The sequence below is a fragment of the Bemisia tabaci genome, chromosome 3 (genome assembly GCF_918797505.1).
Source record: "Bemisia tabaci chromosome 3, PGI_BMITA_v3".
Classification (NCBI taxonomy): domain Eukaryota; kingdom Metazoa; phylum Arthropoda; class Insecta; order Hemiptera; family Aleyrodidae; genus Bemisia; species Bemisia tabaci.
Window position 1 is genome coordinate 30,765,160 of NC_092795.1, and position 19,645 is coordinate 30,784,804.

General features: G+C 38.5%; 1 protein-coding gene across 2 annotated transcripts; it reads right to left on the reverse strand.

The window, feature by feature from the left end:
* Window positions 1-438: 438 nt before the first annotated feature.
* Window positions 439-10,342, reverse strand: LOC140224234 (uncharacterized). Of its 2 annotated transcripts, XM_072298152.1 has the most exons (4): window positions 8,991-10,342; window positions 6,980-7,185; window positions 5,992-6,094; window positions 443-687 (listed from the first exon to the last, which is right to left on the reverse strand). In XM_072298152.1, the coding sequence occupies exons 2-4, from the start codon at window positions 7,066-7,068 to the stop codon at window positions 580-582; spliced, it is 300 nt and encodes a 99-aa protein (XP_072154253.1). In that variant the 5' UTR covers window positions 7,069-7,185; window positions 8,991-10,342; the 3' UTR covers window positions 443-579. The 2 variants fall into 2 exon arrangements, with proteins under 2 accessions (XP_072154254.1, XP_072154253.1); XM_072298153.1 differs by lacking the exon at window positions 8,991-10,342 and having other exon boundaries at window positions 439-687; window positions 6,880-7,720.
* Window positions 10,343-19,645: the final 9,303 nt, after the last annotated feature.

A 19,645-nucleotide genomic window follows, 5' to 3' on the forward strand; every position in this document is an offset into this window, starting at 1 on the left:
TTTTTGAAGAGCAATATTTTGACGCTATGGTAATTTCGAGCCTAGAAAGTCTTAGGAGGGCTTATAATATTTTCTCATTTCAAGGTACCCTAAGCAGTTTGTCTCAAGTTTGGGCGATTCGTAATATGCAAAAATTGTCAAATGAGCGTTGGTATCACTAAAATAGGTTTTATCATCTTGTTCATGCCTTCTCAGGTGCAATTTCTTCGTATGAGCTCTGTTGGCACTGGAATAATCAGGCTTGCACATGAACAGATCATAAAGATTGAATAAATGAAAAACGTCAATCTATAATGAAACATTTCAGAACTTTCGCTTTTATGTTAAGTTTTCGTATCAGTAAAACGGGAACGGATCAATATTACTGTAAGCATTTTTGTAGATAAATGTTGAATGAGCTTGAAAAAAAAGTTGAATTTGCTTGAATAAAAATCACAATTTTTCAAAAACGATGCCGATTTATTTGGCTCACACTTTCACTTTACAGGATATTTGCAGGATGAATGTTCTTTCAAGGTTCTGAAATCATAGAAAAGTGTTATTGTTCTCATCAGTCTTCGTGGTTCCTTTTTGAATAAACTAGACCTGAAGACTACTTATGTACTTCCTCTTCGCTTTCTCCAGGCATCTCTCTGTAGGGCAGAAGTAGAACTGTGTCCTCAATTTGGCAGTGGCAATTTCCAAGCTCTGTAAAGTAAAAGAGAACGGTTTACAAGTAACAATGTGCACCATTCGTCTGCATTTTACTTTTAATGGATAATTTGCAGTTTCCAAATAAAAGGACTTTATCACTTCGCTTGTTGACTTTATCGGCCATACTTTAATATTGAAATTTTTTTGTAAAACTTTTCTTACCGATTTTTCCTAAGACTTGTCGATTGTACACTACAGCTGTTTCGGGTTTTCACCCATCGTCAGGTGTTTTAAAAATATAAAAACTAAAATTTTTTACGGTACGTTTTCGCGATCGCGTGTTGTTCGATGTCCGCGTCCGCGTTCGCGTTCGTGGCGAGACTGATAACCCTGGCATTCTTCCTCACTCCCTGTTATCACGTAGTAGTCCATCAAGGTGGGAGGGGTAATCACTGTTGTTATGGTACTTTCTGTCTGAGAATTAAGGATGGGTTTGGTCTTAAATCTATCTATTTCGAGTTGTTCACAAACGTTCATTTTTTTGCCCTTTTTGCATTTTCTCATCACCTTTACTTCACATTTTTCAAGAGGATGTTTTGAATCAATTAGATGGTCAGACAGAGATGAGTGGCCGTATTTCTTGTTTTTGGCATGGTTTAGATGTTCTTTGGTCCTTGTTTTAATACTTCTGCCCGTTTGTCCTATATATAGAGAGCCACATTCACATGTTATTCTGTAGATACCACTCTGTTCTAAGCTGTCTTGGTTCTCATTTATTTTGCCAGTATTTATGAGAAAGCCACCTAGATTTTTGTCGTTGTTGAAGGTCACGTTATATTCACTTTTTACAAGTTGTGTTATAGACTGGGATAATTTTTCTACGTATGGGATTGATATCCATTTTTTATTTCTATCAGGTACTATGTTGTACAGTCTCTGGTCTATGCGTTTTGACTTTTTCTTCATTAGGATTTTCAGGATGTCTTCCTTCTTGTATCCATTATTAATTGCAATTTCTAATATGGTGTTCAGTTCTTTATTGTAATCTTGTTTTGACAGAGGAACGTTGATAAGTCTATTAAGGAAACTGTGGAATCCTGCCATCTTCTGTTGCCAACTATGGTATGAGTTTTCTGGTATTATTGCATCAGTGTAGCAAGGTTTGCGGTATATGCTGAATTTAAGTTTGTTGTTCTTGATTTGAATGGTTAAATCGAGGTAGTTCAACTTCTTGCCACCAAACTCTAGTTTAAACTTGATTTTTGGGTGTAAGTTATTGAGCTCCTTCACAAACTGTTCAGCTTCTCTCTCAGAACCTAACCATATGCCAAAGGAGTCGTCTACCAGTCTGAAATATTTGAAAATTCTGTTTCTCCATTTCTCTAACGTGACTATTTTATGGTCTATATCATCCATAAATACTTCAGCCATCAGGGGGGAGATGGGCGCTCCCATAGGTAGTCCTTCTTTCAGTTTGAAGGTTGTTTGGTTGTATTCAAAATAGTTATTAGTGGTGGTATACTGGAGGAGTTTACAGAATTCTGATATTTCTTTTCTGGAAAACTTTGAGTGTGTCTCTAGGATGTTTTTAGTTTGTAGCACGGCTGTGCCCCCGTCTACATTATTGAATAGGTTCTCTACATCTAAGGATATTAATTTTGCATTGTTAGGCAGGCGTACCTTCTTGAGCTTTTCTGTTAATTCTGTTGAATTTTTTATTGAGTATTCTGCCTTCCATTGGGTGTGTTTCTTAAACAGTGAGATTAAAAATTTTTCTAATTTATAAGTGACTGATCCTTTGGTTGAGACTACTGGTCTTATGGGTACGTCTCTAATGTCCATAGATTCTGAGGCTTTATGTATTTTGACATAACCCTTAAGGACGGGGATTCTAGGGTTCATCTCAATCAATAATTTAGGGTGTTCAGTAAGTTCTTTACAACTATCATGGAAGTGATAACAACTGGATCTGGAAATTCCCGAAGTACGAGTTTGGGAAACAACTGAAAATGTATAAAAAACTAAAATTGAAAACAAAGAAACTGTCACTAGACATTCAATTCAACACAAAATGCAAGAGGAATGGCGTTTTCCCTACATTCATCAGTGACAAGTTCAGAAATTTTAAAGGTGATGATAACCTGAAAGGTAAGCTCATGTTACTGACTTTAAGATCTGAGATTAATCTAAAATACTCCCAGCGAGAAAGGATGTATAAACAACTCATGTGGTTACACCTCGAAACCCTACATAAACTTCACTGTGTCGAACTTAACACCTTTTTAGATTCTGTGCATGAGGAAGTCAGCCACGTAGCATTCAAGAAAAAATTGAAACAAGATAATAAATTCGAAAAATTACTAAGTAAAAATAAAAAGCAGAAATGTAGTTCCTTTGGCCCAAAAATTGTCAACCTTACGGACACAATATTCACAGACAGAGAATTAGAACTCCTTAACCAAGGCATAAAGTACTGCCCCCCCCCTAAGAAAGTTGAAGATAGACTGATTGATCTTATGATAGATGTCAACAGCAAGGTAAATAGTAAATCAACCATCTATAATGTGAGCCACAAAGTCGAGACCTACCTCCAAGAAACCATTGGAGACAGCTTAAGTAGTAGAAATGTAATACAAACCATAAAAACTATAAAAACAAAGATCAAAAATGATAATTTAATAGTCAGCAAAGCAGACAAATGCAACTCTTTAGTAATCTTGAAAGAGTGTGAATACAATCAAAAAGTGAAGGACTTTTTAGATAACAATGAAATTGAGGAATGCAAAAAGAACCCTGTCCCAACCCAAAATAATCATTTTAGAAAACTAGTTGATAGTTGTAAAGAACTTACTGAACACCCTAAATTATTGATTGAGATGAACCCTAGAATCCCCGTCCTTAAGGGTTATGTCAAAATACATAAAGCCTCAGAATCTATGGACATTAGAGACGTACCCATAAGACCAGTAGTCTCAACCAAAGGATCAGTCACTTATAAATTAGAAAAATTTTTAATCTCACTGTTTAAGAAACACACCCAATGGAAGGCAGAATACTCAATAAAAAATTCAACAGAATTAACAGAAAAGCTCAAGAAGGTACGCCTGCCTAACAATGCAAAATTAATATCCTTAGATGTAGAGAACCTATTCAATAATGTAGACGGGGGCACAGCCGTGCTACAAACTAAAAACATCCTAGAGACACACTCAAAGTTTTCCAGAAAAGAAATATCAGAATTCTGTAAACTCCTCCAGTATACCACCACTAATAACTATTTTGAATACAACCAAACAACCTTCAAACTGAAAGAAGGACTACCTATGGGAGCGCCCATCTCCCCCCTGATGGCTGAAGTATTTATGGATGATATAGACCATAAAATAGTCACGTTAGAGAAATGGAGAAACAGAATTTTCAAATATTTCAGACTGGTAGACGACTCCTTTGGCATATGGTTAGGTTCTGAGAGAGAAGCTGAACAGTTTGTGAAGGAGCTCAATAACTTACACCCAAAAATCAAGTTTAAACTAGAGTTTGGTGGCAAGAAGTTGAACTACCTCGATTTAACCATTCAAATCAAGAACAACAAACTTAAATTCAGCATATACCGCAAACCTTGCTACACTGATGCAATAATACCAGAAAACTCATACCATAGTTGGCAACAGAAGATGGCAGGATTCCACAGTTTCCTTAATAGACTTATCAACGTTCCTCTGTCAAAACAAGATTACAATAAAGAACTGAACACCATATTAGAAATTGCAATTAATAATGGATACAAGAAGGAAGACATCCTGAAAATCCTAATGAAGAAAAAGTCAAAACGCATAGACCAGAGACTGTACAACATAGTACCTGATAGAAATAAAAAATGGATATCAATCCCATACGTAGAAAAATTATCCCAGTCTATAACACAACTTGTAAAAAGTGAATATAACGTGACCTTCAACAACGACAAAAATCTAGGTGGCTTTCTCATAAATACTGGCAAAATAAATGAGAACCAAGACAGCTTAGAACAGAGTGGTATCTACAGAATAACATGTGAATGTGGCTCTCTATATATAGGACAAACGGGCAGAAGTATTAAAACAAGGACCAAAGAACATCTAAACCATGCCAAAAACAAGAAATACGGCCACTCATCTCTGTCTGACCATCTAATTGATTCAAAACATCCTCTTGAAAAATGTGAAGTAAAGGTGATGAGAAAATGCAAAAAGGGCAAAAAAATGAACGTTTGTGAACAACTCGAAATAGATAGATTTAAGACCAAAGCCATCCTTAATTCTCAGACAGAAAGTACCATAACAACAGTGATTACCCCTCCCACCTTGATGGACTACTACGTGATAACAGGGAGTGAGGAAGAATGCCAGGGTTATCAGTCTCGCCACGAACGCGAACGCGGACGCGGACATCGAACAACACGCGATCGCGAAAACGTACCGTAAAAAATTTTAGTTTTTATATTTTTAAAACACCTGACGATGGGTGAAAACCCGAAACAGCTGTAGTGTACAATCGACAAGTCTTAGGAAAAATCGGTAAGAAAAAGTTTTACAAAAAAATTTCAAAAGGACTTTATCTTGCAGAGAGAGTCCGTATATGACCCAACTTTTTTTCTCAGTATGAAGGTCGAGCCCGATGCATGAATGTGTTAATTGACTTTTAAAAGGTTGAATAGCTGATGCTAATTACTCAAAATGGGGGTTGTTTGTATTGTTTTAAAATCGCATGTGAAAGTGAAATTTGAAATCGGAATTTCCAAATGTTCCTAACACAGGTTCAAGTCTTTCTGGGACGCAAAGTCCCTTGAATGTTTTAACTTTGGAACCGCTCTCTCAAAATTGCAAAAATTTTCATGTATCTTAAGCACCGGTGCATTGAGTGCACTTAATGCAGTGGCGATTCTTGAGAGTTTGCAATGATATCCCCACCCGATCCATTCATTTAACAGTAGGTAAAACAATCTAGCAGATTGCCTCACCTAAATTTATATTTTTAATGGATTTAAATTCAACATAAACAGTGTGTCCAACTTTCAAATTAAAATCGCCACTGACTCTATGGGATTACTCAAATCGTGACTTCTTTGTATTAATGAAAGGAAAGGTATATTTTTAGAAGACAAATTACAAGGATATAATCTTGGTGGAGTGCGTTCTGCAGGAATGCAAATGAACAAATCCGTTCATTTTAGATTTTTTGATTTTTTGAATGATTTTCAAGGCAACGCTTCCTTGATCAAAGTTGATCACGGATACGTGCCAGTTTGCACTGCAACAGATTAGAGTAGAGAGGGATCTAGTCAGGGAGTGAATGTTAAAATATTCTTTAGTTTCTTACCTTCAAGAATAATTCGTTCCTTTTTTGGTAGGCATATTTATCCTTATGATTATTGGAAGCCTTCTGCTTCGATTCAAAATTAATGTTATGGTGCTTGTTGTATCTAGAAAGAAACAAAAGAATGAAACAGTCACAAGTATCAAGAAAGAGCAAGCAAGAGGGGCATAGGGGTCACAAAAATCAGTGGCACTCCGCGTATCATAAGGTCAAAAAGTGCGAAGCGGATTAATAATAAGTGATAAAAAAATTAGGTAATTTTTGAAAAAAAAAATGTTTGCGTAAAATATGAGCAGAATAAGCTGCGGACAGATATAATCTTTTTCGTAATTTGCCAAAAAGCTCCTCTCGCTTCTTTTTTTGGCTTTCCCAAAGAAATGTGAAAGGGCGAGGGGGACGTAGGACCCTTTTGAAATTACATTGTACGTGTGCCATGATGACGTCATAATACCCTCTCCTACTGTGTGACCGAGATGGCCTTCAGCGTTGTGATCACCGCACCCATTTCAACAAGAATATGCCATTTCCAACTTTTCCACGGCACCTGGACAAAAAATGCGACGTACCTCAAACTGTGACGTAACACTGAAACGCTTTTTTCAATCTTTTATTTCCTTTATATTCCTGTTTTGCAAAATAAAAAGCTCTATCTAAATCTAAATAATTTGCAAGGCAAGTTGACGAGATTGTTTGTTTATTTATACAAGGTAGTCTTGTCGTATCACTCTGTCGGTTAACCTGATTTATCCACGAAAGCCAGCAACTGTACGAAAAACTATATCCACGGACGCATGAAAACTCGATAAATCGTTTTAAAAACTACGTAATGGCACACTAAGGAGTGGATTTGACTTTTTTCATGCGCCCATCGAGATTTTCGAGTGGTTTTACCTGGAGCTTGTCATTCCTTTAGGTATATCTCTTGCGTGCAACGGACTCATTCCTCAAGATTATCACAAATTTGAAAGAAAATGCACTATTTAGTACTCACAGCTGATTCAATTTAGTCTCGAGTTCTATCTCCTGCTTAGCGTAGGCTTCAAAAACCCTCCTCTCTCGTTCGAACATAACCTCCGTCATGGTGAAAAGTTCCCTATCACTGGATTTACCGAATAAAAACACAAGCGTGGTGCGTGGCCCTTGTTTACTGAACGGTTACCATGACGACGATGCATTGCAGTTTGCAGTTACTTTGTCCTGCGGAACAAACCAAAGGATCCCTTTTCGGAACCCACACTACACACCTCACCTCTAGGGAAATTCAAGTATTTCGCAAGACATTTATGCCAACTATTTAACGTCACCCCCAGGTGACGAGTGCCTTTCAATATACTTATGTAATTAGTGTGAATTGAGCCCTCTCATACATGAATCCCTATGGAATCTCAGGGCTCATGTCAGAATGCATATCGACGGCGTAGGTCTGCAATCACATACCTATCTCGTTTGCGGTGTCTGAAAATCTCCGCCTCAATGTTATTTTTTTAAAGAAGAACAAATCGACATCATCCCTTGAATTTTTTGCAGAATTGTCTTCGCACAGAGAAGAAAAATCACGGCAGTTTTGGAGAATTGCCGTTGAGCAGTTTTCCGTTTAAAAAATAAAGTGTGGCGTCACAAACCGAGTTATGTGATTGCCGACTTATACCGTCGATACAGTTCCTTTTTATTTAAATACATCCTATTTGAGTGTGTTCCGGGTGAGCGTGTCATTTTTGAGGATATACCACCTATATTCGACCATGTAGGAGCTCGTGTTGCTTACACTGAAATTGAAGGCGAACTGACGTTGATGCAATCCTTTCCCCGTCTGGTAAAGGTATTTTACTAAGAGGTCACTGCAGCCCTGTGTCTATGTGTGTTTACTGAGGTCCCTTCTCCCACGGCCGGTTACAGTTATTTATGAAACATGAAAAGCAAAATAAAAAAATAAATATATTAGCCGGATAGATTAGAGGAAGTCGAACCCTTAAACGCACTTAAATGTGTGTTTCAGTTGTGTATTGTCAATTGATAAGTCGCATTACAGACTGGTCTTTTTGTCCGACGTCGTTCACTTAGCATTTCGGTGGCATGGAATAGAATCCACATACCTATTTGCCAGCCGGCAAAACATCGAATTATCCGTACAGTCGTCCCAATGAACATATTTATCAGACGGTGTGGGTATGCGTGTAATAACTCACTTCCGCACTTGCGTGAACCTTACAGAATCTCATGCTGATACTAGATTTCCGAACGCGAGACAATGCCCTACACAATACCCAGTAACTTCCCATCATAGATCGAGTATTTGTTAGAATTATTTGAATTAATTGTAGAAATAACAACGAGACTTGTCGATTGAGACGCGTTGTGTTGTCGGTGCTGTAATTGCCTATACGTTGCTTAAAACACGGTGGCGAAAACAGGTAACTTAAAAATAAAAAATGAAAAATAAAAAATAAAAAAAATAAATAGATAAATAAATAAATAAATAGATAGATAAATAAATAAATAAATAAAAATAAAGGGTAACTGTTGTTGAACTCAATCAGATAAAGAATATTAATCTGAAGTGAAGCCTCCAAATTATGGATGTCCACGGAGAGAGAGCCTTAATCTTAAGATACTTAAAGATGAGTTATGGTTATCAAAACGCAGGTAACTCTTTTATAGATGTTTTGGGACAAGAACGCTAAAAAATGTCAAACCAAATACGATGGTCTAACTTCACAGTTGAAAAAAAACGTAGTTTGGAGTGAAATTTATTTTAAATCTATCATGCTATGGACACGAGATTACCGAACCATAATAAAACTTTACAGGCTCTATCGACGCAAAAAAAAACCTAACCAGCTGGCATAACTTATTCTGCAGGTCATTTTGGAGTTTTGTATGGAAAACTGAAAATTCCACTTTTCTACTAAACTTGAGGAATATAATTCTGCTGACAATTTTGCCATCGTGTACTAGGGCCCCTTTTCCGAGACAGTCACATTCAAGAGTAAACTTAAACTTACCTCAATATCTAATATCTGATACCGTGAGTTCTGTGCCCGCTTTCTCAGAGATTGGGAAGCCTCGTGCATGTATTCCGCCAATGTTGCCACCACCAGTTAAAGTTAGCGATGAAGTTACCAACCGATAGCAGAATAAAATGTAGGTAATTTTAAAGTTGTCATAAAGTCATTGCAAACCTAATAACTCGAGCCGAACGAACAAATTAATCATAAAAAACAATTTATTCATTTAGCTCAAGGTATGAGAAATTGCATTGCCGCACTATTTCCAAGCACACTTGTTCCAGGAGCTTCATCTCGTGCACAAATTCATTTAAAAAATAGGAAATCAAAACCTTTTTCATGAGGAAGGGAAGATGATATCATACGATTCCAAAAGTAATAAGGATTGAACGAGGAAAGGATGTAGTGAAAGAATTATTCTATGTGAGAGACAATTATTTATTTCGTCATCTATGAACGTTTACAGACAGGATTCCAACTTCAGCGGAATTCCCTACATGCTTAAGCTTGGGGCGATTTTAAGATTTAGAAAAGTTTTACTTTAATACACCACACAGGTGCGTTGTATATTTTTCCTCAGCTTTTTGATGTACTGAAAGAATTAATAAATCTCTCAGAATAGAATGAGATGGTTAGGAGCTTTTGGATCAGGTGACACAATTTCTCTCTCTGAAATATTTAAAACGCAATACACTCTTTAACAGATCCACTTTTATTATATAAAAACTCAAGTAATATGTCTACTGGCCGACATTTTTTCCCTATGTACTTCCTATCTAATACGGCCGGCGAGGACAAAGATTACCGCCAAGTGATCAAATCCACCCGCAAGGACGCTTGATGCGAAAGACAAAATATCGTTTTGAAATTACAGGAATAAATACGTGTCAGCAATAATTGTGTGACGTTTTTCTTCAAAAACACGAGATAACTTCCGGTCCAGATTTGATCAAGTATAGTGGCGCGGAGTCAAAGTACTTTTTGCTAATATTAAAATTTAGAGTAGTTATCAAGGATAGCTTTTTACTTAATGTATTTATGTTCAAATGAAGCACGCATCCCCTAATTTAATCAAATAATTAAGTAAACTGCTCCTATTACATTCACGTTTAGTAAGTATTGGTAGACGCATGTTTGTATAACATTTTCAAAACAATTCTTGTAATGGCACAGAAATACCACTTGAAAGTTTTGTTCAGTGATAAAGTTCAGCGTGAAGCCTTCAGAAGGCAGAATGTGACGGGAACCGGAACCCTGCACCAGTGTTCGAAACTCACAGGCGCCAACGCGCCAAATGCGCCTAAGAAGTCGGTCATGGCGCCTAAAAAATGAAGGCTCTGCGCCATCGTGGCCCCTAAAAATTGCCCCTCCCCCCCCAAAAAAAATCATAGTTTTTCTGTTCGGTGATTTTTCGAAATTTCCCCCAAGTAACAGCTACTGGTTCTGTAACTAAAACATCTTGCGTCTAACTTGTCACTAAGTGCGCCGTGATACATAGGCAAAAAGTCAATTTGGCCCCTAAAAAATCTTCAATGGCCCCTAAAAATCGAGCGTGATGCGCCACATAGCTCCTGAAACTCCAAGGTGAGTTTCGAACACTGCCCTGCAACGTCACCAACCGAGATCCGGAATATTACAGTTTCACTATTTTTACCCCAAAGACTGCAGACGAATCGAGAAGTTAGAGGTGAAGCAAAAAATGTGTCGGATTGCCTAGAGAATGAAAATTCGAAATCAGGAAACTCTAAGTCCTCGTGCGATATTTGCGAGGGCGGTATAACATGGTAAAGTTCCTGCCGAAACACTGGGAACAGACGCGACGGAGAAACACAGCCCGGCAGGAAGTCGCGAGGGATCTCCGGAGAGCACAGACGGAGTCATAAGCGCGAAATAACTGATCACAATAAAATTCTGGTGGTGGATAACTTAGCGGGTACGTGGGCAATAACTGGAGTAGCAGACACGGAGTGGCGAGATGCTATACCCGGCAATCGTGAAGGGGCCCCCTCCACGGCGGCACTTCGCGGCCGTGCCCGGGGACAGACGACACCCTTCCCAACGCTTTTCCCGCGCAAGCTGTCATCGGCCACCCCCCCCCCCCCCTCCCACCCACATCGACTCACTTGCACCGTGTGCATGAATTGTAAGACAAAAGGGCTCGTAATTGAATTAGGCTCCCGTTTCGATTTTGGTGATATTTTGGGGCGTGTGCATTTCTCCGTGACAGCTACCTTCCTTGTTTACTAATTGCCACGAGGTTTCACGGCGGCTTGGCTCATACTTGGATCGGCTCTAGCTATAAGGAACCAGTGCGATTACAGTGTTTTCAAAATCGTGCAACTTCTTCTTTTCTTTTAAAAATACTTGATATATGTACAGTTTTAAAATTTAAAAAATTAATTTCCTTTAAAATAACAATTTTTTGGTGGGGGCAAAAAATTGCTACTTCGGGAGATTTCCTAGATAATTATAAAGAGGCAACATTTTTACAAAACTGTAAATGTGTTGGTTCCTTTATGCTAATTGCGATCCACTTGGGATAATTTTTATGAATTTGAAAACTTTAACCAGAGGATTCCTACACATATGCGGGCTGATTGTTAAAATCGATGGACAAAATTATAGATCAAGATGACGAAGAGAGAATGGAGACATCCCATTGGTTGAAACGGGTTGTTACATAGCTAATGGAGTGATTATAGGGTCTCTCGTGAGTTGCAGTTAGTTGATCTATTACTTACTTTCTTTGTCCGTTGCCACCACCCGGTTCCATCGACAGGATCCCTCCATTTTCTTCTTTTTTCTATGGCTTTGTCTATCAATTTCAACAATCAGCCCGCTTTTGGGCGGAATGCGTTTCTGATTGACTCAATGATCTTAGGCTACAAGGATCTTATTAAGGTCCGACGATGACGGACCCTGCACTGAAAAAAAAAACACATTGGATCTGGAGTACAGACTCTTAAAAACATCGACAAGAAAATAATACTCTTGATTCAATCAGATCTAAGCTTAAATCAAGAACCAAGCCTCTTAATTTGAGCGAATTTCCTTTTGATTTAAGCTTAAATCTAATTGAATCAAGAGTACTTTTTCTTGTCAATTTTTTCAAGAGTCTGGCCTGTAGATCCAATGTTGTTTTTTTCCATTGTGTACACGCAGACGATAGGGAGTTTGAAGGGACTGTTTTCTATAAAAGTAGGTACATGAATCATCACGGAATATGGGTTTTTCCACAAGTGCTTCGTGATAGGGTGGAAGCTATCAAACTTGAAACAGTGTTCCTTAACAATTCGCGCAAGCCAAAGATTTTCGGCGTTGTTGGTTGAATTGTGACAATTGGAATCCTCTTCAAAAATGCGATCAATATTCATTGCGCCATACATTTTCACCGTAATTTTTGGGAACGCTTTAAGAGCTACGAGATATCCCATGATTGGCCCCCTTGTTTATTGGTTTAAATAAAGGGGAAAAATTATATTGCTGAAAATTCGTTTTATTATGCAGTTTTCATCTTCACGAGATACTTCATGTAAAATTCAATTTTACAACTGATATTCTCAAAATTCATTTTAGCACCATTTGGCTACGATAGCTCTGCTCTCTGACGTAGTTCCAACTTGTTTTGGCGTTACAAATTTGAAATCGTGTTGTTTTTCTTTCCTGAAAAGTTCAAATGACACGTCAAGGACGGTTTTCTCTGATGTAATGTAAATGCGTGTGTATAGTGTTATACATTGTGTTATAATATTCGAGGTGTCAGATGACTGAAGAAAACATGATAATTATGGACAAAATTGAGGCATTGTCCCGCTTTACGGCAAACCTGTTCTTATAATGGCGTCTCGAAAAAATGTTTATCGCCAAAAGTTATAGAAATCATGTTTCCGATAGCATAATCTCCAACCAATCTAAGACTAAAATCAATCTAAACTCATTGAAAATCATCGAAAAATTTAATTTAGGGGCTTCGATGACTGGGCGCATAGGTGCAGTTTCTGACAAAAATGAGATATCAGTCATTTCAACTAAAACTACTTTGTCTTAAAACATATTTTGTGAAAATCCAGTCGTAAAATCTAATTTTTAAGCATCGAAGTGTGAGTTTGCACTTTCTTGCCACCATAAGGCTCCATGTAATTTTGAGACTTTAAACATGCATTTCTCAAAATCGCAAAAACCTCACTTATGTACCTTGTTCTCCAAGCCCTTCGTTTATACCTCCAAAAAACCTCGCAGTAATACCCATCTCAAATTCTAAAAGTAGCGAGTGGAAGGATTTGGCAAGATTGTTGCAAAATGTTTGCATAGACCCGACTCAAATGTTGCATACCCCGAACCAGTCACTTGAATCATCCGTGGACGACAGATCGCATCCGCAAGGAGTGACGCAAAACTTCGACAAACTTTCAGAGATGCACATTTCAGTCATGAAGCGCTTTTTCCAACAGACATCGAACTCCAGGCACATAAAAAAAAGTCGGTGAAATGGAGCGTGTGTTGATAGCTCATCACACCGCTATGGCGGCGGCACGCAATTTATTATTCGTGGCAAGGACTCGAATTACTCACCTCAGCCTCAATGCCAGATTTCATGACACACCATCAAATTTGTTGCTGATCCTTCTAAAAATGTTGCAATTTTTAGTATTAGCTGCTTCGCCAGCTAAAAAATGTAGAAACTGGATTATCTGAGGTGATTGAGAAGATGAAATCAAATGTGCCGCGGTTCATAGCGAGCCGCGAATAATTAGACATCATAAAGAGGGGCCGTAAACTCAATTTGAAATACCTACTTTACCTATTCTTGGAAAGAGACAGTCATAGGGAAATAGGGATTTCCTTTCTGAATTAAAGAAGTTTTTTCGTTCTTTATTATTGATCATTAAGGTTCCCTTCAATAGACGTCGCGGTTGTTGAAAGAAACTCACGTCAAAAAGTTTAGCATAATATCGACACCCTCCGTCCAAAGTATCACAAACGCCATGCGGCGTTTCAAAATTTCCGCCGCAATTGTACTTTTTTACAGAGAAATTGTTGGTTGGATCGGTTTAAAAATTTCACTGAATTCTATCAGGAGCATAAAGAAAATTCAGTGAAATTTTCGAACAGCTTTGTTCAACAATTTCTCTGTAAAAGAATAGAATGGCAACAAAAATTTTGAAACGTATAGCGCTTGTGATACTTTGACTGGAAGGTGACGATATCCGGTAAGCTCTGATGAAAGCCGCTAAAACATCCCAAGGAAGAGAAGTACTCTGGCGCTTGGAGGAATATTTTTTAGCGGGCTGATTATTGAAATTGATAGACAAAAATATCGACAAAGAGTACGAAGAGAAAATGAAGCGATCCTATTGGTGCGGAGGTGAATGGTTGCAATGGACAAAGAAGGTATAAGGGTCTCCCGATAAGTAAGTCTTGCTATTTTTTTGTTCGGCAAATTTCATAGACAGACCAAGTATGTAAAAAATATTTTATTAGCCAAACCTTCATCTTTAAAACGAGCTAATTTTTTTTTTTTTTTTTTTTTTTTTTTTTTTTTTTTTTTTAAACTCAGGGCTCGCCGGAATATCTAACTATTTCTGCACTCATCCCCTCTCACCGCGGGTCGGGTTTTTTTTCCTGCAAAGGTGGAATTATTAGGTCGCAAAATTATGTCAACCGTCAAGTGGAATGCCAAAGAGGTGTTGCCGGGTGACTATCTGCCACATGGTGTGATAATGAAGCCAGAAAAGTACTGTAAAGTCTTTGAAAAGGTCAGAACTTGGATCAAAAGGAAATTTACTTGGCTTTTAAGCCGAAAAATTCGGCTTCTGCAAGACAAATCCAGCCCTCATCTGGCGAAAGTCCCTCTAGACTTGTTGAAAACTTTCAATTGGTACATTTTCTTACATCCACTTTATTTTTTGACCTTGGCCCAAGGTGAATTTCACCTTTTCCCTCGACTCAAATCGGAAGTTGGTGGACACCGGGTCGGTACCGACGAGGAGGAGATAAAACACAACAGTCGGCTCCGAAATCGGACAATATAGTGTTATTCGCTGATACAATTAGAAACTGGTACCACGCTAAGAGACAGTGCGCGGGAAAAAAAGAAGTTAAGTTACTTAGAAAACTGAGCGTTTTTTCTTTAAATCTAAACTTTTCGAATTCGATAGAATTGTCTGCATAATACGAGTATGAGGGAAAATTTGTAAACATTCTAAGAAATGACGTTAATGGGTCAGTTGCGCTATATCCAGTCAAAAAATCGCGTTTTGATGTTTCAGAGTCACCCACAGATTAACAAAGAACAGTGACATTTATTGGAGTGTTTAGTTAATGCGCACAATATTAAAAGAAAAATCCCCCTTCAAAAAACAGCGTGCAGTATGCCGTAAATCTACCTCGAAAGTACGTGCTGTGGTTTCTTCCACCACAGATTTACCAATCAGTAATAGCGTTGGTTACTCGAGCACTTGCGCTGGTTCCTCGACTTAAAACATGGATGATATACCAAAGCCGGATTTACCTACTTGCCGCCCATGGGCCGCTAGTATTTTGCCGCCCCCCTCTCATTCGTTTTGAAACATCAATGAAAACCATCAAGTGAACGTGCCAGCGGGGAAGGGGTGCATGAGACGCGTTTACTGGCGTTGAACACATTTTTTTGGGAAAGCCATGTCAACACTACTAGCAAAAGTTCACGGGACTTTGCGCGAAAGTTAAGTTTCGTAAACCTATCTCTGTGTGGACAAGGCCTTCTATTCATAAGAAATTAACGAAAAAATTTTGAAAGAACAAGCATAAATGTGGATAAATGATTTTAACTTCCGCCGCCGCGCCTCGCAGACCGCACTGTGTTTGACGCAATGCGTGAAGTATTCCGACAGTCTTGTAGGCGCTATGCGTCTCACGCTGATCGGACTGTGTTTGCCGCAATGCTTGAGGTATTCATGCATTCTTGTAGGCGCTATCCGTTTCACGCCGTCCGCAATGACCGCACTGTGTTTGATGCAATGCGTGAAGTATTCGTGCAGTCTTGTAGGCGCTAATATGTGTTACATGCCGATCGTCGCGCCGAGGGCTCCTTTTAATCTCAAATCCTCGTCAACATTTCTCTCCAGGTTAGTCGCGCCGTTCCAGGCCAAATTGCGTGTTTGGTTTCTCTCTTAACTCGCCTAATTAAAGGTGCTGTCTCTCCAAGAATGAAATCGTGAAAAAACGCAAAGCACAAGTGATTATTTTGCTTAACTCAATCCAAATTATGTGCAGATAGTGTTCTTTTGCGCGACTGAATCCATGTGAGTCATCGTAGACCCACTTTTCGATATTGAGCGGTTTTCCAGTAAAACTGACAACCACGTTTGACAATGTCGCTGCGATGTTCCACTGTTTCAGTATTTTTTCAGATGCTTCCACGAAGGTTCTATCCCCATTGGCGTCTGTTATTTGCACGACACTTTTTCCCTCTCTCCTTGATCGACAAAGCTCGGCTTCCATCATGGAGGGAAAAAATTTGAGGCCCCATCTACGCGATTTCCATGGCCTCGCTAGGCTGGAACTGCAATGAGCTCCACGCCCAAAGCTGCATCAAAACCCACGTCACAGCAACAATGAAACTAAGAGGTCACGTATCTCACTCGCAGAATTCTGACATTCCCGTTCTTCTTCCATCTTTACAGAGGATATTACCATGGACATACTTTTCCAAAGCTTCATTGACATCTTTGCATACGCTGGCAATAAATTATTATAAATTTTAAGTTTTAGAAAATTTTGTAAAACATATTTATTATATCTCTGTAACTTTATAAACCCAGAAGGGTTTAATAAAGTAAACTTCTATCTATCTATCTATCTACTTTTCCAAAGGTCAGGGTAAAATCACACGGAACTTCGGGGGGTCACTTTGATTAGTATTCCTCCAAAAAAGTAAAATGCGACAAGAAATCTCCAACGTCGCGTACTGAGATAAGTGCTTTTGCAGTTTCACCGAAGATGTGTGTTTTAAATTGCAAATGAATTGAACATGCAAGATTGCAAAGGCACCAGACGAGAACACTCTCGATCCCGCGGTTTTCCCTATCAATTTAAATAATCAGCTCGCCTTTTCTATAATTCGCACCCCTCGTGCCATGGTGGCAAAATGCGTTTGTAATTGGAATTTCTTGTGTTTAATGAGACCTTAATTGATTTATGACCTACATATAATGACTAAATTGTAATATATTAGCTCAATTGACTCATACACAATTTATACGTGAGCTTATATTATTTGTTTTGAATTGACGAATCACTGACTTCGATATTATATCGTATCATGTAGTCACTAAATCATATTAGTCTTTGGGCCAGTATTTTTTGTCACTTCTCAGATACCTATACCGTTTGGCTCCTGGTCAGGCCGGTAATCAATATTGACTTAGTGAGGAAATTGTACAACGCCGCGTTGCGCCGTTGTTAACATTCGACCATAACCGGATGGAAATGATCGTTGCACGATTTTCCACCCGTGCAATCATACGCGCGTTTTTACGGTCGTCGCTCTTCTGATAAGGTCGCTGCCGCATGCCGCCTCCGCCTCCGCTTGCCTTAAGGCTTCAGCTTGGATCACCTAGATACAGTGTTCTGCTACCGAAAGCGCCGCGCCGTCGTTGAGGTCTATCGAAAGTTTCGTCTTTCAGGACATCTTTCTTTCATTGGGCTGCATTTTTCAATTAGGAGCTACAAATTGTGGATCAGTTTAGAAACAACATGTGTACAATTAGTTTACCCATGCACATAAGTGTTTTTACGGATGAATCAGCTGTTATAGTTTCTAATTGAAAAATGTAGTTCATTTCTTATTACCTCTATTAAATTAATCTTACGGACATTGTTTCAACTCGTTCAACTAGAGCACCTCCACAGGGTTTTTTTTTGGTGTTTTAACTTGTTTCAGCCGAAGCAACTGTATAGGGGACGTTTGGTCACTAGAAAGTTTCACCTCTGATTGACTTCACTGTCTTAGGTCCCACGTAGAGTTATTTTATTATCGATTGAGTAAGAAAAACGATTATCGTCCTCCGCTCTTTGATATCAGAAGCATTATATAAAGGTATATCAGATAAATCCATTCTCAATATGTGAGGCTCCTATCCGCCATCTTGTTATTGAGCCATTTTGAACGCAGTTCCATTAGTATATTAAAATTCTGTAGGCAAATCGAAATCAAAAAGCGCTCTCTATCGGATATGCGCCTAAAATAATAGAAAAAAATGGGTCAAAGAGATCCCTGAAAATAAGATAAGTACGAAATCTGAACATCATCCTCCGGGGAGAAGAGGAAGTACAGTGGGGACTTTATAATATTAATGGGCGCTATTTGGCCGGCGATTTCTTTGGAAAGTGGCATTTCACAAACAACATTTATGTAATGTATTTAACTGTGGGAATTTTTCAATGATGTTTCTCATTTCCTCACTTAGAAGGGGGCGGGGGACGTATTAGACTTTTGCTCATTAGAAGACTCTGATGTGTTTCAAGAAGGAAGAATAAAATAAAACAAACCGAGCATAAAAAACTTTAAAAATAAGTTAAAGTTGAAATGCACGTAACCTGCTGTTACGCAACAATGAGTTTAACATCCCCCAACCCCATGTCACGCTCGGTCATAAAATTTTAAAGACCCCACCATCCCGTAGACTGTTAAGTAATTTATGGACGGCCTCCAACGATAAATTCCAAGTCCTCCGTCATTAATTATACGTATCTATTTAAAATAACGTCAAAAATTAAAATCGACGATATGATTGTGCTCCTTCCTAATAAGGCAGTCTCAAATCTCCCATACATGGAACATGCCACGTTGCGTAGCACTATGAATCCTCGTCTTATCTTTTGTCAATCATCGAGACCTGAAAATTGGACCGACATAGAATTTGCCTAAAAAAAATTGCATTTCATTATCTGAGATTCTTTAATGAGCCAAGCCCGCAGTATTATTCATAATTTTTTTTTTTTTTTTTTTTTTTTTTTTTTTTTTTTTTTTTTTTTTTTTTTTTTTTTTTAATGGTGAATAGTCGGAAAATAGATTTGAAAGTGAGAAAATGTGTTGCTTCGTGATGTCATCTGACCGCATTTCCCATTAAAACACATGTCTTTTAGCAGATTACGTCACTTTGTCATATTTCCTCCAATAATTGCTCAATTTAGAATCCAAAGATGTCCTCGTGCTGAGTTCTCCTAGGAATTTCATTTTAAACATGAAATTTAAAAAAATTTAGACACCTACAAATTCTCCATTCCATTATTTTCTGGTTAATCTGTATGATATGACTATTATTATACGATTCAACGACACGCGTAACCAGACCCCCGAAGGCGCCCTCAAAACGTTTTTTTTTTCAGATTTCAGGTCGTGGAAATGAGGCTGCGTAATATGTGCCGCCGCAACCTCACAGTTGCGCGGAAAACCAGCAGTAATAACACGTCCCAGCTCAGTGCCGATGAGCAAATATTTGAGTTGTAACAACAAGTGCAGCCGAATCATCACCAGGAAGAGAAAAATTAAAAAGTGGCGGGGATGTCAGCGGGGAAAGGGGCGAGGGGGGCGGGGGTGCGCTGAACTACCGGCGCAAAAAACGGAGGAGAAAGGAGAGGACAGAAACTTTGAATAAACAGTGGGAGTG